The sequence below is a fragment of the Pseudophryne corroboree genome (assembly GCF_028390025.1).
Source record: "Pseudophryne corroboree isolate aPseCor3 chromosome 3 unlocalized genomic scaffold, aPseCor3.hap2 SUPER_3_unloc_12, whole genome shotgun sequence".
In the NCBI taxonomy this organism is placed as follows: Eukaryota; Metazoa; Chordata; class Amphibia; order Anura; family Myobatrachidae; genus Pseudophryne; species Pseudophryne corroboree.
Genome location: NW_026967500.1, coordinates 2,313,046 through 2,334,713, shown reverse-complemented (window position 1 = coordinate 2,334,713; position 21,668 = coordinate 2,313,046). Strand labels below are relative to the sequence as shown.

The 21,668-nt window shown below is 46.0% G+C and overlaps 2 protein-coding genes and 2 pseudogenes across 2 annotated transcripts in view; 2 read left to right on the top strand and 2 right to left on the bottom strand.

Moving 5' to 3' along the window:
• The window catches only part of LOC134983324 (uncharacterized), a 509,434-nt gene that overhangs the window by 33,296 nt on the left and 454,470 nt on the right, over positions 1-21,668 (bottom strand). The window lies entirely within an intron of this gene.
• Positions 7,347-21,668, top strand: part of LOC134983312 (zinc finger protein 583-like) — a 57,094-nt gene continuing 42,772 nt past the window's right edge. Inside the window, exons 1-3 of the mRNA XM_063949029.1 lie at positions 7,347-7,421; positions 7,541-7,642; positions 15,848-17,311. Of these exons, the coding sequence (XP_063805099.1) occupies positions 7,388-7,421; positions 7,541-7,642; positions 15,848-17,311 (1,600 nt within the window). The 5' untranslated portion in view covers positions 7,347-7,387. The remainder of the gene's footprint in view (positions 7,422-7,540; positions 7,643-15,847; positions 17,312-21,668) is intronic.
• LOC134983325 (5S ribosomal RNA) lies at positions 13,392-13,510 on the bottom strand (annotated as a pseudogene).
• LOC134983326 (5S ribosomal RNA) lies at positions 14,284-14,402 on the top strand (annotated as a pseudogene).

The following is a 21,668-nucleotide window of genomic DNA, read 5'->3' as shown; positions in this document are numbered from 1 at the left end:
AGTGCTGTGCGCTACCTTGATGAAGACTGATGTCTTCTGCCACCGATTTTCCGGACCTCTTCTTGCTTCTGGCTGTAAGGGGGCCGGCGGCGCGGCTCTGGGACCGGACTCCGAGGCTGGGCCTGTGTTCGATCCCTCTGGAGCTAATGGTGTCCAGTAGCCTAAGAAGCCCAAGCTGGCTGCAAGCAGGCAGGTTCGCTTCTTCTCCCCTTAGTCCCTCGATGCAGTGAGCCTGTAGCCAGCAGGTCTCACTGAAAATAAAAAACCTAAAACTAAACTTTTCCTAAGAAGCTCAGGAGAGCCTCCTAGATTGCACCCTGCTCGGTCGGGCACAAAAATCTAACTGAGGCTTGGAGGAGGGTCATAGGGGGAGGAGCCAGTGCACACCAGGTAGTCCTAAAGCTTTACTTTTGTGCCCAGTCTCCTGCGGAGCCGCTATTCCCCATGGTCCTTACGGAGTTCCCAGCATCCACTAGGACGTCAGAGAAACATTGTTTATTACACACAAGAAAATAAAAACAATATAAACCGTAATATAGACCAAAACATATACTAATGGGTGCAGGCTGAGCCGCCCCCCCCCCCCAGCAGTCACGTCACTATAATGGTGCAAAATGTGAAATGTCCGCTAGGAGGGCGCCACACATATAACGACGGCCATCTGCTGCAGAGACACCGGGTTGCATTATATAATGCCAGTATTAGAAGAGACTGATGTCATGTATGTAACAAGAGTTTCTGCAGCTGACTGGCTGCTGGGGGGGACGGCAATGAGGGGCTCAGCCTGCAGCAGTCACACTGCCAGTGGTGTAGTAATGCTCTGCAGCTGACATAATAATAATAATAACAACAACAACAACAGGACACCACAGGTTGCTCCCCCTGTATAATAATAACAGGACACCACAGGTTGCTCCTCCTGTATAATAATAATAACTGGACACCACAGGCTACTCCCACTGTATATTAATAATAACAATACACCACAGGCTGCTCCTCCTGTGTAATAATAATAATAATAATAATAATAATAATAATATCAGGACACCACAGATGGCCCCCCCTGTATAGTAATAATAACAGGACACCACAGGCTGCTCCCCCTGTACAGTAAGACGCCATTACCTGATCTCCACGGACACTGGGAGGCTGCAACAGTCGATGAAAACTCACTTCCTGCATGTGGAACGCACAGTCCGGAAATTAGGTGGAACGCACAGGCAGGAAGTAAAGAGTGATTGGCACAAGCTGATTCCTGGTGACTGGTTCCTCCCCTCCTACACCCCGCTCTCTGTAATGACTTTAACATTTTAACATACATGTCCTCAGTGCAGGAGGCCGGCGGCCATTTTCTTGTAGACCAGTCCGGCATCAGCTGAAGCAGCAATAGGTTCCCTGGCCGTGTAGTGACGTCAGGAGCGGCGGCCATTTTCCCCTGGTCTGAGCTCCGCCTTCCTTCTATCATTCCCACAAGGCAGCAGGAGCAGAGAGCAGCCATTGCTGTGTCTGGCAGCAGGTAATGATATTATTATTATTATTCTATAGGCTGAGCAGCTCTGGTGTCAGGTTCTGTACTACAGGGGGAGCAGCCTCTGGTGCCTTGTTATAGTGCAGCTGGAGCAGCCTCTGGTGCTGCATTATCCCTGTACAGGTGGCTGACACTCTACTGTCCTATTACTGTAATACAGGTGGCGCAGACACCGCCGTTACCGTAATACAGGTGGCGCAAACCCCGCCATTACCGTAACACAGGTGGCGCAGACCCCGCCGTTACCGTAATACAGGTGGCACAGACTCCGCCTATACCGTAATACAGGTGGCGCAGACCCCGCCGTTACCATAATACAGGTGGCGCAGACCCCGCCGTTACAGTAATACAGGTGGCGCAGACCCCGCCGTTACCGTAATACAGGTGGCGCAGACCCCGCCGTTACCGTAATACAGGTGGCGCAGACCCCGCCGTTACCGTAATACAGGTGGCGCAGACCCCGCCGTCACCGTAGTAGAGGTAGCGCAGACCCTACCATTACCATAATACAGGTGCCGCAAGACCCCGCCGTTACCGTAATACAGGTGGTGCAGACCCCGCCGTTACAGTAATACAGGTGGCGCAGACCCCGCCGTTACCGTAATACAGGTGGCGCAGACTCCGCCGTCACCGTAGTAGAGGTAGCGCAGACCGTACCATTACCATAATACAGGTGCCGCAAGACCCCGCCGTTACCGTAATACAGGTGGCTCATACCCCGCCGTTACCATAATACAGGTGGCGCAGTCCCCACCGTTACCGTAATACAGAGGGCGCACACCCCGCCGTTACTGTGATACAGGTGGCGCAGACCCCGCCGTTTCTGTAATTCTATAAACGGGACATTACAGGTGTTGTGTCCTGTGGCATTGTACTATACAGGTGGAGCGGCATATGTTGTATTAATATTCAGGGGAGCTGTATTAAAATACAGGGGAGTGGCATGTGTTGTCCTACTGTACAGGGGGAGTGACCTGGGGCATCCTCCTATACAGGGGTAGTGGATTATGACATCCTACTACACAGGGGGAGCAGCCTGTGTTGCCCTTTTATACAGGGGAAGTGGCCTGTGGTGTCTTGTTACTATTATTATATATGGTGAGCGACATGTATTGTCTTTCTATACAGAAGGAGTTGCCTGTGTTGTCATATTACAGGGGTAGCATCCTGTACTGTCATAGTATACAGGTGGAGCGGCCTGTGTTGTCATAATATACAAGTGGAGGGACCTGTGGTGTCTTGTTACTATTATTATATAGGGTGAGCGGAATGTATTTTCTTTCTATACAGAAGGCGTGGCCTGTGTTGTCATAATATACAGGGATAGCTTCCTGTGTTGTCATAATATACAGGGGCAGCGGCCTGTGTTGTCATAATATACAGAGGTAGCTTCCTGTGCTGTCATAGTATGCAGGGGGAGCGGCATGTGTTGTCATAATATACAGGGGTAGCTTTCTGTGCTGTCATAGTATACAGGGGGAGTGGCCTGTGTTGTATTTATTATTTATTTGCTGTTTCTTATATAGCGCAGCATATTATGTTGAGCTTTACAATTAGAACAGCAGTAATAGAACGAAACTGGGTAAAAACAGACAACCATAGAGGTAGGAAGGCCCTGCTCGCAAACTTACAATCTATGGGGAAATAGGCATTGATACACAAGGATAGATGCTACCTGTTGCATAATGGTCCACCAGCTTGCCAGTTTCTTAATGGGTTGTATGATATGATCACCCAGCGATGAGATGAGGTATAGACTGAGAACAGCAGAGGACCCAAGACTGAGCCTTGCCATACTCCAACTGATAGAGGTAGAGAAGAAGAGGTAGAATCAGAGAAGAGAACACTGAAAGAGCGATTAGATAGGTAGGATGAGAACCAGGAGAGGGCTGTGTACCTGAAGACCTAAAGATTGTAGTATTTGTATGAGAAGAGAGTGGTCAACAGTGTCATAAGCAGCAGAGAGATCTAGAAGAATGAGTAGTGAGTAATGGCCTTTAGATCTAGCAGTGACTAGATCATTCACTACTTTGGTCAGTGCCGTCTCTGTGGAGTGTTGGGCATGAAAGCCTGACTGAAGCGGGTCAAATAAATTGTGGGAATTAAGAATGTGTGTGAGGCGAGTGTAGGCAAGTCTCTCAAGTAGCTTGGAGGGACCTGGTAGCTGAGAAATGGACGGTAGTTAGAGAGTGTGTTTGGGTCAGAGTTGTGTTTTTTTAGTAATGGGAGTAATCACTGCATGCTTAAACAGAGAAGGAAAGATACCAGTAGAGAGAGAGAGAGAGATTGCAGATTTTAGTTAAGGTTGGGATAAGCACAGGAGACAAAGTTTTAATGACCTGTGAGGGTATAGGAGCAAGAGAAGAATGTTGATACTTCATCTTCACTTGTGGGATCAAATGAAGAGAAAGTGCCAGAGGGTTCAGGTAGGGAATTGAGCAGGTCACTGGCTGAGGAAGAGCATACCATTTCATCTTGGATTTTATCAATGTTATCCTTGAAGTAGGAAACAAGTTCTTGTGCACTGATAGTAGCTAGTGGGGGAGGTGAGGGAGGGTAAAGAAGTGATTTAATTGTATTAAAAAGTTGCTTGGGGTTGCTGGCATGAGAAGAGATGAGAGATTGGAAATATGTTTGTTTGGCAGTGTCCAGAGCCTGATGATAGGAGTGGTAGGTGGTCTTATATGTGAGGAAGTCACTTGGATTCTGAGATTTACGCAACTGACGTTCTACTTTTTTGTAGGTGTCTTGTTGATTTAGAGTGCCATGGTTGACATCTAAGCCTACGTGGAGTGTGATGGGTAGCTGGAGCCACTTCATCAAGGGCACTCTCTAGGGTCTTGTGCAGGTGGGATACAGCAGTGTGGTAAATGTAGAGATTGGTGAGAGCAGTTGTTGCAGAAAAGTGGAAAGTTGTTGAAAATGTATATTGTTAGTATTTCTGCGGGTTAGAGGAGGCTTGATAGGTTTTAGTGTCATAGAATTTAGAGTAATAGAAGAGATTGTGAAGGTGATCAGGTTGTGATCAGAGAGAGGGAAAGTAGTGTTAATGAATTCAGAAACTGAGCAGAGCCTGGTGAACACAAGATCAAGGCAGTGGCCTTCTTGGTGTGTAGAGGTGTCAGACCATTGGGTGAGGCCAAGAGAGGAGGTTAGAGAGAGGAGTTTGGAGGCATGAACAGATTGTGGACTGTCAAGAGCTATATTGATATCGACCCATAATGATGGTGGAGATGTCAGAGGATAAGATGTGTGGGAGCCAGGCAGAAAAATCTTCTAGAAATTGTTGTTTGGGTTGCCCAGGAGGATGATAGATAGCTGCAACACGCAGAGAGAAGGGGGTGAAAATCCTGATAGAGTGAACTTCAAATGATGTGAATGTGAGTGATGGAACCTGAGGTAGAACAGTGTATGTGAAAAATTGGGACAGTAAGATTCCAACCCCACCACCTTTACAATTACCAGGCCTGGGGGTGTGTGAGAAGTGGAAACCACCGTGTGACAGTGCTACAGGGGAGGTCGTGTCTGATTGTGTGAGCCAGGTTTCTGTTATAGTCAGCAGATTAAAGTTGTGAGAGATAAAGAGGTCATGGATGGATGGTAATTTGTTACAAACAGAGCGTGCATTCCAAAAGCCACATTTTAGTGACTAGGAGGGGGATGGGAGACACGTGATATTTATGAGGTTAGATGGATTTCTATGTTGTTTTGAGATAGCTGAGTGTGAGAGGGACAGGTGGTTGGGGCCTGGATTTGGTGATATGGCACCAGCTAATAAAAGCAGAAGAGTGAGATAAATATTGGTGGATGTTTGCGAGTGTTTGCTCTGGTGGCCAATTGTGGTTGTCAAAGTACTAGAAGAGAAGTAAGTATAAAGCTCATGAGTGGTTAGAAGAGGGGAGTGGAGAATAGAAGCTGTAATGTGCACAGAAGGGTGAGTTTTAGGGTGAGTGGAGAATGTGTTACATTTGGTGAGAATTCCATGAATTGAAATAAGAAACAGAAGTTTGATGAACATGCTGTGGTCGTTTGTGAGATAATTTTGGGTTACGTGGTGTAGGAATAAGTTGTTTAAGTAAGTTACCTTTCCATGATGGCGCTCAATGTATGTTCAGCTGTTTTTTTAACTGTTCGGATAACACACTTCTTAATTCCACACTTATTAAATTCCACGCAAGCTGACCCCTTGACATTATACAGTAACACGAGGGGATGTGTCTGGGTGATGACTGGAGAGGTGACTGCTGGGAATGGGACATTATACAGTAACACCAGGGGATGTGTCTGGGTGATGACTGGAGAGGTGACTGCTGGGACTGGGGCATTATACAGTAACACCGGGGGACATGTCTGGGTGGTGACTGGAGAGGTGACTGCTGGGAATAGGGCATTATACAGTAACACCAGGGGATGTGTCTGGGTGATGACTGGAGAGGTGACTGCTGGGAATGGGACATTATACAGTAACACCAGGGGATGTGTCTGGGTGATGACTGGAGAGGTGACTGCTGGGAATGGGACATTATACAGTAACACCAGGGGATGTGTCTGGGTGATGACTGGAGAGGTGACTGCTGGGAATGGGACATTATACAGTAACACCAGGGGATGTGTCTGGGTGATGACTGGAGAGGTGACTGCTGGGAATGGGACATTATACAGTAACACCAAGGGACGTGTCTGGGTGATGACTGGAGAGGTGACTGCTGGGAATGGGACATTATACAGTAACACCAGGGGACGTGTCTGGGTGATGACTGGAGAGGTGACTGCTGGGAATGGGGCATTATACAGTAACACCAGGGGATGTGTCTGGGTGATGACTGGAGAGGTGAATGCCGGGAATGGGACATTATACAATAACACCAGGGGATGTGTCTGGGTGATGACTGGAGAGGTGACTGCTGGGAATGGGACATTATACAGTTACACCAGGGGACGTGTCTGGGTGATGACTGGAGAGGTGAATGCCGGGAATTGGACATTAAACAGTAACACCAGGGGATGTGTCTGGGTGATGACTGGAGAGGTGACTTGTGGGAATGAAGCATTATACAGTAACACCAGGTTTCGTGTCTGGGTGATGACAGGAGAGGTGACTGTTGGGATTGGGGCTTTATACAGTAACACCGGGGGATGTGTCTGGGTGATGACTGGAGTGGTGACTGCTGGGAAATGGGACATTATACAGTAACACCGGGGGCCGTGTCTGGGGGATGACTGGACAGGTGACTGCTGGGAATGGGACATTATACAGTAACACCAGGGGACGTGTCTGGGTGATGACTAGAGAGGTGACTGCCGGGAACGGGACATTATACAGTAACACCGGGGGACATGTCTGGGTGATGACTGGAGAGGTGACTGCTGGGAATGGGACATCATACAGTAACACCAGGGGACGTGTCTGGGTGATGACTGGAGAGGTGACTGCTGGGAATGGGACATTATACAGTAACACCAGGGGACGTGTCTGGGTGATGACTGGAGAGGTGACTGCCGGTAATGGTACATTATACAGTAACACCAGGGGACGTGTCTGGGTGATGACTGGAGAGGTGACTGCTGGGAATGGGACATTATACAGTAACACCAGGGGACGTGTCTGGGTGATGACTGGAGAGGTGACTGCTGGGAATGGGGCATTATACAGTAACACCAGGGGATGTGTCTGGGTGATGACTGGAGAGGTGACTGCTGGGAATGGGACATTATATAGTAACACCGGGGGATGTGTCTGGGTGATGACTGTATCACTGTGTGTGTCAGGTTCCTATAAGGTGTCAGGATGTCACTGTCTATGTCTCCATGCAGGAGGAGGAGTATGTAGAGGAACACAGGGGTCTGTACAAGGACGTGATGATGGAGAATCACCGGCCCCTCACATCACTGGGTAAGAGGAGACTCTCATGTATTGTACAGGGGAGAGCAGGTATGGGGGCCCCCTATATACACACGTCATCTGATAATCACATATATACACTGTACTCAGTCACTGTGTGTCTCCTACAGATGGGCCCAGTAACAGAGATACCCCAGAGAGATGTCCCCGTCCTCTGTATTCCCAGGATTGTACAGAGGAGAATCACAGGATCCCACAGGAGGATCAGGTAGGTGGGATTTAGGGTCTCATCAATTTCTCATACGTCCTAGAGGATGCTGGGGTCACCATTAGAACCATGCGGTATAGACGGGATCCGCAGGAGACATGGGCACTTTAAGACTTTGAAAGGGTGTGAACTGGCTCCTCCCTCTATGCCCCTCCTCCAGTTTTAGTTTTAGTATTGTGCCCAGGCAGACTGAATGCACTCTGAGGAGCTCTACTGAGTTTCTCTGAAAAGACTTTTGTTAGGTTTTTTATTTTCAGGGAGACTGCTGGCAACAGTCTCCCTGCTTTGTGGGACTGAGGGGAGAGAAGTCAGACCTACTTCTGTGAGTTTAAAGGCTCTGCTTCTTAGGCTACAGGACACCATTAGCTCCTGAGGGTCTGATCGCTAGGTACGCCTAGATGCTCGTTCCCAGAGCCTGCCGTCACCCCCCTTGCAGAGCCAGAAGTCAGAAGACAGGCGAGTAGAAGAAGATCAGAAGACTTCAGTGACGGCTTTGAGGTAGCGCACAGCGGCCGCGCTGCGCGCCATGCTCCCACACTCAGAGGCACTACAGGGTGCAGGGCGGGGGGCGACCTGGGCAGCATTTTAGCCTCAAATAACTACCTGGCAAGAGCGGACTAAGTGCCAGGGACCCCTGCTAGTATAAAAATATTTTTTTTAAAGCGGGGCTTAGCCCTCACAGCACACAGCCCGGCGCCATTTTCTCTACACAGGCTGCAGAGACGCTGGTTCTTCCTCACACTGCTGTACAAGTAACGGTGCAAAACGGGGGGGGGGGGGGCACAGTGATTTTGGTGCATTACATGTAACTTATAAAAGCGCTACAGGTCTGGGACATTTTCTGTAGTGTTTTCAGACCGGGTTTGGGCGCTGGGGTGTGAGCTGGCAATATCTCCCTCTGTGTCTCTCTGACAGGCTTTACTGTGGGTCTGTCCCCTATAGGCCCAGTGTATCTGCGTGTGGTGGGTGCACGTGTGTCGGCATGTCTGAGGCGGAGTGCTCTTCCCAGGAGGAGACTATGTTAGGGACACAAACGGCTGTGGGAGTGACCCTATCGGCACCGCCGACACCTGATGGAGTGAATGTTTTGAGTGCTTTAAATGCAAATGTGGCTCTGATAAATAAAAGATTGGATAAATCTGAGTCTCAGAACCAGGCTTGGAAGAAATCCGTAGAGGATGTGTTGTTTCAAGTCCAGACCTCCTCGGGGTCACAAAAATGTTCATTTGCCCAGCTGACAGACACGGATACCGACATGGACACTGACTCAAGTGTCGACTATAGTGATGCCAGACGAAATCCAAAACTGGCAAAGAGCATTCAGTACATGATTGTGGCTATAAAAGATGTATTACATATCACGGAGGACCCTACTGTTCCTGATACTAGGGTCTGTATGTATAAAGGAAAGAAACCTGAGGTAACATTTCCTCCCTCTCATGAACTGAACACGCTTTGTGAAAAGGTTTGGGAAAGTCCTGACAAAAAGTTTCAGATTCCCAAAAGGATTGTAGTGGCGTATCTGTTTCCCTCTGGGGATAGGGAAAAATGGGAGTCACCACCCATTGTGGACAAAGCTCTGTCAAGAGCATTGTGGATTCATCAATGGAATGCTGATGCTGACTCTAAGAAAGCTATGGAGTCTCTACCGTATAAAGGTGGTGTATTGTTTGGTGACGGCCTCGCTGACTTGGTATCTACGGCTACCGCGGGTAAGTCATCATTTTTACCTTATGTGCCTGCACCACAAAAGAAAGCACACCACTATCAGATGCAGTCCTTTCGGCCCAATAAATACAGAAAGGGCAGAGGGTCTTCCTTCCTTGCTACTAGAGGAAAGGGAAAAGGTAAACGGTCACCGGCCGTGACCGGTTCCCAGGAGCAGAAGTCCTCCCCGGCTTTTGCCAAGTCCCTGTATGACGCTGGGGCTCCTCTGCGGGAGTCCGCACTGGTGGGGGCATGTCTCAGGCTCTTCAGTCAGTTCTGGGCTCGTTCGGCCCTGGACCCATGGGTTTTAGAAATAGTGTCCCAATGGTACAAACTGGAGTTTGAAGACGTACCCCCTCACTGATTTTTCAAATCAGCCTTACCAGCTTCTGTTCCAGACAGGGAGGTGGTATGCGCCGCAATACAAAAATTGTGACACACTCAAGTGATTGTCAGGGTTCCCCCGTCACAACAGGGAGAAGGCTTTTATTCGAGTCTGTTCGTGGTCCCGAAGCCAGACGACTCAGTCAGACCAATCCTGAACTCGGTTGCTGGGAAAGATGGTGGCTGCCTACGAGGCCATTCAGTTTGGCAGATTCCATGCCAGAGTGTTTCAGTGGGACCTGTTGGACAAGTGGTCCGGGTCCCATCTGTACATGCACTAAAGGTTAACCCTGTCTTCCAAGACCAGAATCTGACTCCTGTAGTGGCTGCACAGCTCTCACCTCCTAGAGGGACGCAGGTTCGGGAACCAGGACAGGATCTTAGTGACCACGGATGCGAGTCTCCGAGGCTGGGGAGCAGTCACGCAGGGGAAAAGCTTCCAGGGAAGATGGTCAAGCCAGGAAATGTGTCTACACATAAACGTTCTGGAGTTAAGGGCCATTCACAGCGGCCTTCAGCAAGCGGAACATTTCGCAATCGGCCAGTCTTGATTCAGTCGGACAACATAACAGCAGTAGCGTACATAAACCGCCAGGGCGGAATAAAGAGCAGAGCGGCAATGGCAGACGCCACAAAGGTGCTCCGTTGGGTGGAAAGGCATACAAGCGCTCTGTCAGCGATCTTCATTCCAGGAGTGGACAACTGGGAAGCAGACTTCCTCAGCAGATACGATCTCCATCCAGGAGAGTGGGGTCTTCATCAAGAGGTCTTTGCAGAAGTGACAAGTCTTTGGGGAATTCCTCAAATAGACATGATGGCGTCTCACCTCAACAAGAAACTTCAGGATATTGTTCCAGGTCAAGAGACCCTCAAGCAATAGCAGTGGACGCCCTAGTGATACTGTGGGTGTTTCAGTCGGTGTACGTGTTTCCTCCGCTTCCACTCATTCCAAAAGTGATAAAGATCATAAGAAGAACAAAGGTGTAACGACACAGCCGGCGCGTCGTGTCGCACAGTTGTAAAATACACGCGGTTACTTTCCTAGCCCTGGTCCTACCCATGGACTCCACTAATTGCCGATATGTTATTAGTTATATGCTAGGCAATATTGTATTGTATTATGTTGTTATGATATTGTATATCTGTTATAATAGGAACATGTATTTTATTTGGTTATACTGTGTTCAATGTGTGTAATTATTAACAGGAATTAGTCTATGCCAGAGTGTTATTTAACATGGTAAACAATTCATTGTAATGTAAGTCCCCTAGCTGTACAATCAGATGTGATTAGGAGTAGGTTCAGTAGTAAACAGGTTATGTATGGAGCTGCAGGCAATCTGATCCTATACACCCCATTGTGTACAGGAGCCCAGGCACCTCGTCTCCTCTGTAACCTCCTGACGGACCAGCTTGTGTGATGAATAGACAGGGGAGGGTATAACAAGAGTGAGCTCTTCTGGTGAGGGAGAGAGATCTGGACAGAAGGGTCAGAGAGTGGATGTACCTCTGAAGTACAGGCGCTGACGATGCATTGCGGTGCCGTCAGTGGTGAGAATCCGTGGCGCAGGACACTGTGTGAGCTGGTATCCTAGACCAGGGGACACAGAACCACGCCCAGTGTGTAACAGCAGGAGATCGCAGGCATCTATAATTCTAAACTACTGTGGGGACTTAGTAAGTAAGATACCATCCTGGCTTACAATTGTTAATGTTATTGTGTACTGTGTGTGTAAATTTACAATAAAGGGCATTTGCCACTTTACTAAACTGTTTACCTGAGTGATCAGAGAATCTGTATCCTCACAAAAGGTTCAAGCGATCCTCATTGTTCCAGACAGGCCAAGAAGGGCTTGGTATCCAGATCTTCAGGAATTACTAATAGGAGATCCCTGGCCTCTTCCTCTGAGGGAGGATCTGTTACAGCAGGGTCCGTGCGCGTTCCAAGACTTACCTCAACTTCGTTTGACGGCCTAGAGGTTGAACGCCGGATCCTAGCCCGAAAGGGTATTCCCGAGGAAGTGATCCCCACTCTTATTCAGGCCAGGAAGGGAGTAACCTCTAAACATTACCACCGTATTTGGAGAAAATACATGTCTTGGGGGCAGATGTGGTTAACCTGGAGAAGGCATAAGGAAGTGATAAACCAGTGATATGTGCAAGGTGATAAACGCGCCAGCCAATCAGCTCCAATATGTAAATTAACAGTTAGGCTCTGATTGGCTGGTGCCTCTATCTGCTTGCACATATCACTGGTTTATCACTTCCTTATGCCTTCTCCAGGTTAATACATATGCCCCTTGGTGTGAATCCAAGAAGGCTCCTATGGAAGATTTTCAGTTAGGACGTTTTCTCCATTTTCTACAAGCCGGTGTGGATGCAGGCCTAAAGTTGGGCTCAATTAAAGTTCAAATTTCAGCTTTATCAGTTTTCCTCCAAAAACAATTGGCCTCCCTTCCAGAAGTTCAGACCTTCGTGAAAGGCGTGTTGCACATCCAACCTCCATTTGTGCCCCCTGTAGCACCATGGGATCTTAACGTGGTGTTGCAATTCCTTCAATCTCATTGGTTTGAACCTTTACAGAAGGTAGAGTTGAAATTCCTTACTTGGAAAGTGGTCATGCTGTTGGCCTTGGCATCCGCCAGGCGGGTGTCTGAATTAGCGGTCTTGCCTCACAAGAGCCCTTATTTGATCTTCCTTGAAGATAGAGCAGAGTTGAGGACTCATCAGCAGTTTCTGCCAAAAGTGGTTTCGTCGTTACACTTGAACCAACCTATTGTGGTGCCAGTGGCTACTGACGCCTTGCTGGAATCGAAGTTTCTCGATGTTGTAAGAGCTTTGAAAATTTATGTCGCCAGAACGGCTCAGTTTAGGAAAACAGAGGCTCTGTTTGTCCTGTATGCTCGGAAAGAGGGTTGGTTTGGTACCGCACAGGATTAAAGTAATGTCTTTGAAATGGGTTTTTATAAAATTTGTCCCTTGTAGACCAACAGTGCATGTGCATAAGCGATGCCAGAATTCGGTATTCAAGGAGTTACTGTTGTTGGTGGTGCACCCAGAGTCAATAGCATATGTCAAAAAGGAGAGAGAAAAAAAAAAAAAGAGAGACTCTGTGTTGGGGCACGCTTAAGAAATAAAACTTAACTTTTAATTAGAATGTATAAAAATTAGATACACAAACAAACACACATATAATGCTTGATTAGAAGGTTTGTAAAGAATTTTAGACCTTCATCTACTTGTATTTTTGAATATGAAAAGAGATTCTCTTTTTAACAATAAGAAAAGAATAATTAGGAGTATCAAGTCTCCAATTTCAACAAATATTTTTGCGGTGACAGTGACACCCACGATGAAAATATCAGAAATTCAATTTCGACATAACAGGAAAAAGGTTTCCGACATACGACACATAGGCATTCAATATGGCAATCTAGATTAAGAATTATCATCCAATAACCATTGCCTAATATGATATTATACCCTGGTATCTGACAATCTGCTAGTGCTAAGTTGCTAATCAACATGTACAGTGAAAGAAAACATCTCTGAATTGATCTAGAATCAAATGAACGAATGAAAAGGAAAGATTGTAGGTGTGAAGTTGGTAAGGGTCAAAGGTTGCTCCAACACTTCTGCTTTTCACATGGAGACAGAGGTATTTACTACTGCACCTAATATTCCCTAGCAGTCTCCCATCTAGGTACTGATCAGGCTCCTCACTGCTTAGCTTCCAAGATCTGGCGAGATTGGGCGTAGCCAGTGAGATATGGCAGTAATATCACATAGATTGTGAATGAGAGGGTGTCTGGTTATTGGCACATACCAGAAAGGTACTTCTACTAACCATCCAAGTGCACAGTCTTCTCTGTTACCTCCGCATTGCAGAGAAATTATATGACCGGCATCAGGATGAGAGAGTACTGAAAAAAAGCAAGATACAGGAAACGTATAGGTTCAGGGCCCGTCTTCTAATGTCCACCTCCTATGACGATATGGCGGACAGTGGATGAGAGAGGCGGGTTACCATGACCTATTGAAAATTAGTGTGAAATTACACAGGTATCTTAAAGTTACCTATAAGGGTGAAGTGACCAAATTTTAAAATTTGATTTAGAAAACGGCCCTCAAGGGTACAAATTTAGAAAACAGAAAAAAAGAACCTCTATTAGAAGTATTGCGTAGTTATATGTGATCAAAAAAAATTTTGTGCAACAGAATATTATGGTTTGTAGATAAGTTAACCATCTATGCAGCAAAGTGAAAAATAAGAATGTAAACATAAGAATAAAGAGTAGTCACTGAACATGTTAAATATTAACACATTGTAGTTTGGTGATAAAGTAGCAGATTTTACAAATATCCGATATTTTGATAATCAAGAAAATAATTTCCTCCAATATACGATACCAGGGGATGAGTGGGCTGAACCGTGCACTGTTCAGCACCACAGAACACAGACAGCCGTTTCACCTGAAGGTGTCTTGTTCACTGATTATCAAAATATCGGTATGTGCCAATAACCAGACACCCTCTCATTCACAATCTATGTGATACTTCTGCCATATCTCACTGGCTACGCCCAATCTCGCCAGATCTTGGAAGCTAAGCAGTGAGGAGCCTGATCAGTACCTAGATGGGAGACTGCTAGGGAATATTAGGTGCAGTAGTAAATACCTCTGTCTCCATGTGAAAAGCAGAAGTGTTGGAGCAACCTTTGACCCTTACCAACTTCACACCTACAATCTTTCCTTTTCATTCGTTCATTTGATTCTAGACCAATTCAGAGATGTTTTCTTTCACTGTACATGTTGATTAGCAACTTAGCACTAGCAGATTGTCAGATACCAGGGTATAATATCATATTAGGCAATGGTTATTGGATGATAATTCTTAATCTAGATTGCCATATTGAATGCCTATATGTCGTATGTCGGAAACCTTTTTCCTGTTATGTCGAAATTGAATTTCTGATATTTTCATCGTGGGTGTCACTGTCACCGCAAAAATATTTGTTGAAATTGGAGACTTGATACTCCTAATTATTCTTTTCTTATTGTTAAAAAGAGAATCTCTTTTCAGATTCAAAAATACAAGTAGATGAAGGTCTAAAATTCTTTACAAACCTTATTATCAAGAATTATATGTGTGTTTGTGTATCTAATTTTTATACATTCTAATTAAAAGTTAAGTTTTATTTCTTAAGCGTGCCCCAACACAGAGTCTCTTTTTTTTTCTCTCCTTTTTGTCCTGTATGCTCACAATAAAATTGGGGCTCCTGCTTCCAAGCAGACTATTGTGCTCTGGATCTGTCATACGATTCAGCAGGCTCATGCTGCGGCTGGATTGCCGTTACCGAAATCGGTGAAGGCCCAGTCTACCAGAAAGGTGGGTTCGTCCTGGGCGGCTGCCCGGGGGGTCTCGGCATTACAACTCTGCCAAGCAGCTACTTGGTCGGGTTCAAACACCTTTGCGAAGTTAAACAAGTTTGATACCCTGGCTAATGAGGACCTCATGTTTGGTCAATCGGTGCTGCAGAGTAATCCGCACTCTCCCGCCCGTTCTAGAACTTTCGTATAACCCCATGGTTCTTGATGTGACCCCAGCATCCTCTAGGACGTATGAGAAAAAAGGATTTTAATACCTACCGGTAAATCCTTTTCTCTTAGTCCGTAGAGGATGCTGGGCGCCCGTCCCAGTGCGTACTGTATCTGCAGTTATTAGTTGTGGTTACACACATGCTGTGTTACGTTTATAGTCAGCCTGTTGCTGATGTTGTTCATGCCGTTGACTTGCGCTGTGTTAAATGCCATGTTGTACGGCGTGCTTGAAGTGTGAGCTGGTATGTATCTCACCTTAGTTTAACTATAAATCCTTTTCCTCGAAATGTCCGTCTCCCTGGGCACAGTTCCTATAACTGGAGTCTGGAGGAGGGGCATAGAGGGAGGAGCCAGTTCACACCCCTTTGAAAGTCTTAAAGTGCCCATGTCTCCTGTGGATCCCGTCTATTCCCCATGGTTCTTGATGTGACCCCAGCATCCTCTACGGACTAATAGAAAAGGATTTACCGGTAGGTATTAAAATCCTATTTATAGTGTTGTTGTTTTTTTTTAGGTAGAACGTCTGTCTGATATTAAAACAGATGATATAGAGGGAGAAGGAGAGACGTATGTGACTGATATGAAGGCAGAAGATATAGAGGGAGAAGAAGAGACATATGTGACTGATATAACGGCAGAAGATACAGAGGGAGAAGAAGAGACATATGTGACTGATATAAAGGCAGAAGATACAGAGGGAGAAGAAGAGACGTATGTGACTGATATAAAGGCAGAAGATGTAGAGGGAGAAGAAGAGACATATGTGACTGATAAGAAGGTAGAAGATATAGAGGGAGAAGAAGAAACGTATGTGACTGATATAAAGGCAGAAGATACAGAGGGAGAAGAGACGTATGTGACTAATATAACAGCAGAAGATATAGAGGGAGAAGAAGAGACGTATGTGACTGATATAAAGGCAGACGATACAGAGCGAGAAGAAGAGACGTATGTGACTGATATAGAGGGAGAAGAAGAGACGTATGTGACTGATATGAAGGCAGAAGATACAGAGGGAGAAGAAGAGACGTATGTGACTAATATAAAGGCAGAAGATATAGAGGGAGAAGAAGAGACGTGTGTGACTGATATAAAGGCAGAAGATACAGAGCGAGAAGAAGAGACGTATGTGACTGATATAGAGGGAGAAGAAGAGACGTATGTGACTGATATGAAGGCAGAAGATACAGAGGGAGAAGAAGAGACGTATGTGACTAATATAAAGGCAGAAGATATAGAGGAAGAAGAAGAGACGTATGTGACTGATATGAAGGCAGAAGATACAGAGGGAGAAGAAGAGACGTATGTGACTGATATGAAGGCAGAAGATATAGAGGGAGAAGAAGAGACGTATGTGACTGATATGAAGGCAGAAGATATAGAGGGAGAAGAAGAGACGTATGTGACTGATATAAAGGGAGAAGATACAGAGGGAGAAGAAGAGACGTATGTGACTGATATAAAGTCAGAAGATATAGAGGGAGAAGAAGAGACATATGTGACTGATATAAAGGCAGAAGATACAGAGGGAGAAGAAGAGACGTATGTGACTGATATGAAGGCAGAAGATACAGAGGGAGAAGAAGAGACGTATGTGACTGATATAAAGGCAGAAGATATAGAGGGAGAAGAAGAGACGTATGTGACTGATATAAAGGGAGAAGATACAGAGGGAGAAGAAGAGACGTATGTGACTGATATAAAGGCAGAAGATATAGAGGGAGAAGAAGAGACGTATGTGACTGATATAAAGACAGAAGATATAGAGGGAGAAGAGACGTATGTGACTGATACAAAGGCGGAAGATATAGAGGGAGAAGAAGAGACGTATGTGACTGATATGAAGGTAGAAGATATAGAGGGAGAAGAAGAGACGTATGTGACTGATATGAAGGCAGAAGATATAGGGGGAGAAGAAGAGACGTATGTGAGGGGTGATCAGCAGTGTAAGGAGGAGGAGATCCCTACAGATATCAGCACAGGTGAGTAATAAACACTTATTACAGAAGTCACATATTCTCCTTGCTCAGTCACTACAGCAATCTCTTATACTACACCCTCCTCCGCCATCAGCCCTGTTCTCAGTTGGGTGTTTATAACAGAAGTTTATCCATGACAAATATCACATGGAGAGTTATTACACACTTTACTATAATGTTATTAAAAATAACAAGCAGAAGTTTATTATTATTATTATTAAGGATTATATATAGCAGTGGATGCAGAGGCGCACAGGTAACGGTGTAAGACACGTGTAGAGAAATATATATAAGAAGACAATCTCTTATACTAATGGCTATTTGACACTCATTTCGTATGTGAATCGCAGCTTCTTAGTCAGTGATCACATGAGACAATATAGGTAGTGGAGAGGAACAGAGCGCTGTGACCAGACGCTTCCTAAGGCCGCGCGTCCCACGGTCACGGAATGGGTTTAGGTCACACGGGACCTGGCCAATTAGAGGATTCACGCTTACAATCGCCTGTTACTGACTCCACCCACTGGACAGTGGGCGGGTACAATGCTGACACCACCAGACTCCTTGTTCCCGTGGCTCGGTTCTGCTCCGTATGCGTTGACACGCTGTCTTACCACACCTGTGTGGCGATGACTGATCCCCACTAGTCACCTGACCAGGGCTCTCATGGTAGTTGGCTGAAGGCGGAGCTTGGAGATGCCAGGGTTACCCTGGACAGCAGAACGGGGCTACGTTTGGCATACCCCTGCTGGTCACAAGATGAAGCGGTTGTCTTGAGGAAAAAGATGTTTTTTTCGCTCAAATCAAGTCCTGAAAAGGCCCCTTCCTTTTCCCAGGGGATATCATACAGCCAGATGTTTACAGTAGAAGGAAGATGGTATAATACCTACACAGGGCTCACAGCACTCTTTATACAGTAATAACACTATCTCCGGGGGTAAGCCCTCCATGTCTTTTCCATCCAATCAGGATAATAAATAAATGACATTGTAAAAGGAGATAACTGCATGAATCAATTTCCTCCTCCCTGTCACATAGACAAAGGGGGGAATTCAGACCTGACCGCTACGCTCTACAACACCTGATCCTGACCTGGATGAATGGACAACCACATCAGTTCTGGTCCCAGACGATGGTCCTCTCTCCAAAGGTCAGACTGTCACTAGTCTGGTTGCTCCATGCGGCACATCTGAACAAGGGGCGAACCTTATGGATCCTGGTTTGGGTACTGCTTACCACGGATGCCAGAAACCTGCTTACCGATAAACGACCTTGAGTTATTAGTAGAGATGAGCGGGTTCGGTTCCTCGGAATCCGAACCCGCCCGAACTTCAGCTTTTTTTACACGGATCCGAGCGACTCGGATCTTACCGCCTTGCTCGGTTAACCCGAGCGCGCCCGAACGTCATCATGACGCTGTCGGATTCTCGCGAGGCTCGGATTCTATCGCGAGACTCGGATTCTATATAAGGAGCCGCGCGTCGCCGCCATTTTACACGTGCATTGAGATTGATAGTGAGAGGACGTGGCTGGCGTCCTCTCCGTTTAGAGAAGAAATAGATAGGAGAGTGAGAGTGAGACAGTGACACTTCATTTACTGGAGCTTAGGAGGAGTACTCAGACAGAGAGTGCAGAATTTTGCTGATAGTATTAGTTAGTTATACTAGTGACAGAGTGAGACAGTGACACTTCATTTACTGGAGCTTAGGAGGAGTACTCAGACAGAGAGTGCAGAATTTTGCTGATAGTATTAGTTAGTTATACTAGTGACTGACCAGTGACCACCAGTGCAGTTTTATATTATTTAATATAATCCGTTCTCTGCCTGAAAAAACGATACACAGTGACTCAGTCACATACCATATCTGTGCTCAGCCCAGTGTGCTGCTGCAACATCTATGTATAATATCTGACTGTGCTCACACAGCTTAATTGTGGGGGAGACTGGGGAGCAGTTAGGTTATAGCAGGAGCCAGGAGTACATATTAAAATTAAACAGTGCACACTTTTTTTCTGCAGGAGTGCCACTGCCAGTGTGACTGACCAGTGACCTGACCACCAGTATATAGTATACTATATTGTATTGTGAATGTCTGCCTGTAAAAGTTAAACACACGTCGTGTGACTTGTGTGGTGTTTTTTTATTCTATAAAATAAAAAACTCATTCTGCTGACAGACAGTGTCCAGCAGGTCCGTCATTATATAATATATACCTGTCCGGCTGCAGTAGTGATATATATATATTTTTTATATCATTATTTATCATCCAGTCGCAGCAGACACAGTACGGTAGTTCACGGCTGTAGCTACCTCTGTGTCGGCACTCGGCAGTCCATCCATAATTGTATACCACCTACCCGTGGTTTTTTTTTTCTTTCTTCTTTATACATACTACATCTCATTATCATCCAGTCTATATTAGCAGCAGACACAGTACAGTACAGTAGTCCACGGCTGTAGCTACCTCTGTGTCGGCACTCGGCAGTCCGTCCATAATTGTATACCACATACCCGTGGGTTTTTTTTTCTTTCTTCTTTATACATACTACATCTCATTATCAACCAGTCTATATTAGCAGCAGACACAGTACGGTAGTCCACGGCTGTAGCTACCTCTGTGTCGGCACTCGGCAGTCCATCCATAATTGTATACCACCTACCCGTGGTTTTTTTTTCTTTCTTCTTTATACATACTACATCTCATTATCATCCAGTCTATATTAGCAGCAGACACAGTACAGTACGGTAGTCCACGGCTGTAGCTACCTCTGTGTCGGCACTCGGCAGTCCATCCATAATTGTATACCACCTACCCGTGGTTTTTTTTTCTTTCTTCTTTATACATACATACTACATCTCTTTATCAACCAGTCTATATTAGCAGCAGACACAGTACGGTAGTCCACGGCTGTAGCTACCTCTGTGTCGGCACTCGGCAGTCCATCCATAATTGTATACCACCTACCCGTGGTTTTTTTTTTTCTTTCTTCTTTATACATACATACTACATCTCTTTATCAACCAGTCTATATTAGCAGCAGACACAGTACGGTAGTCCACGGCTGTAGCTACCTCTGTGTCGGCACTCGGCAGTCCGTCCATAATTGTATACCACCTACCCGTGGTTTTTTTTCCTTTCTTCTTTATACATACATACTACATCTCTTTATCAACCAGTCTATATTAGCAGCAGACACAGTACGGTAGTCCACGGCTGTAGCTACCTCTGTGTCGGCACTCGGCAGTCCATCCATAATTGTATACCACCTACCCGTGGTTTTTTTTTCTTTCTTCTTTATACATACTACATCTCATTATCATCCAGTCTATATTAGCAGCAGACACAGTACAGTACGGTAGTCCACGGCTGTAGCTACCTCTGTGTCGGCACTCGGCAGTCCATCCATAATTGTATACCACCTACCCGTGGTTTTTTTTTCTTTCTTCTTTATACATACATACTACATCTCTTTATCAACCAGTCTATATTAGCAGCAGACACAGTACGGTAGTCCACGGCTGTAGCTACCTCTGTGTCGGCACTCGGCAGTCCGTCCATAATTGTATACCACCTACCCGTGGGTTTTTTTTCTTTCTTCTTTATACATACTACATCTCATTATCATCCAGTCTATATTAGCAGCAGACACAGTACAGTACGGTAGTCCACGGCTGTAGCTACCTCTGTGTCGGCACTCGGCAGTCCATCCATAATTGTATACTAGTATCCATCCATCTCCATTGTTTACCTGAGGTGCCTTTTAGTTGTGCCTATTAAAATATGGAGAACAAAAATGTTGAGGTTCCAAAATTAGGGAAAGATCAAGATCCACTTCCACCTCGTGCTGAAGCTGCTGCCACTAGTCATGGCCGAGACGATGAAATGCCAGCAACGTCGTCTGCCAAGGCCGATGCCCAATGTCATAGTACAGAGCATGTCAAATCCAAAACACCAAATATCAGTAAAAAAAGGACTCCAAAACCTAAAATAAAATTGTCGGAGGAGAAGCGTAAACTTGCCAATATGCCATTTACGACACGGAGTGGCAAGGAACGGCCGAGGCCCTGGCCTATGTTCATGGCTAGTGGTTCAGCTTCACATGAGGATGGAGGCACTCAGCCTCTCGCTAGAAAAATGAAAAGACTCAAGCTGGCAAAAGCAGTAGCACCGCAAAGAACTGTGCGTTCTTCGAAATCCCAAATCCACAAGGAGAGTCCAATTGTGTCGGTTGCGATGCCTGACCTTCCCAACACTGGACGTGAAGAGCATGCGCCTTCCACCATTTGCACGCCCCCTGCAAGTGCTGGAAGGAGCACCCGCAGTCCAGTTACTGATAGTCAGATTGAAGATGTCAGTGT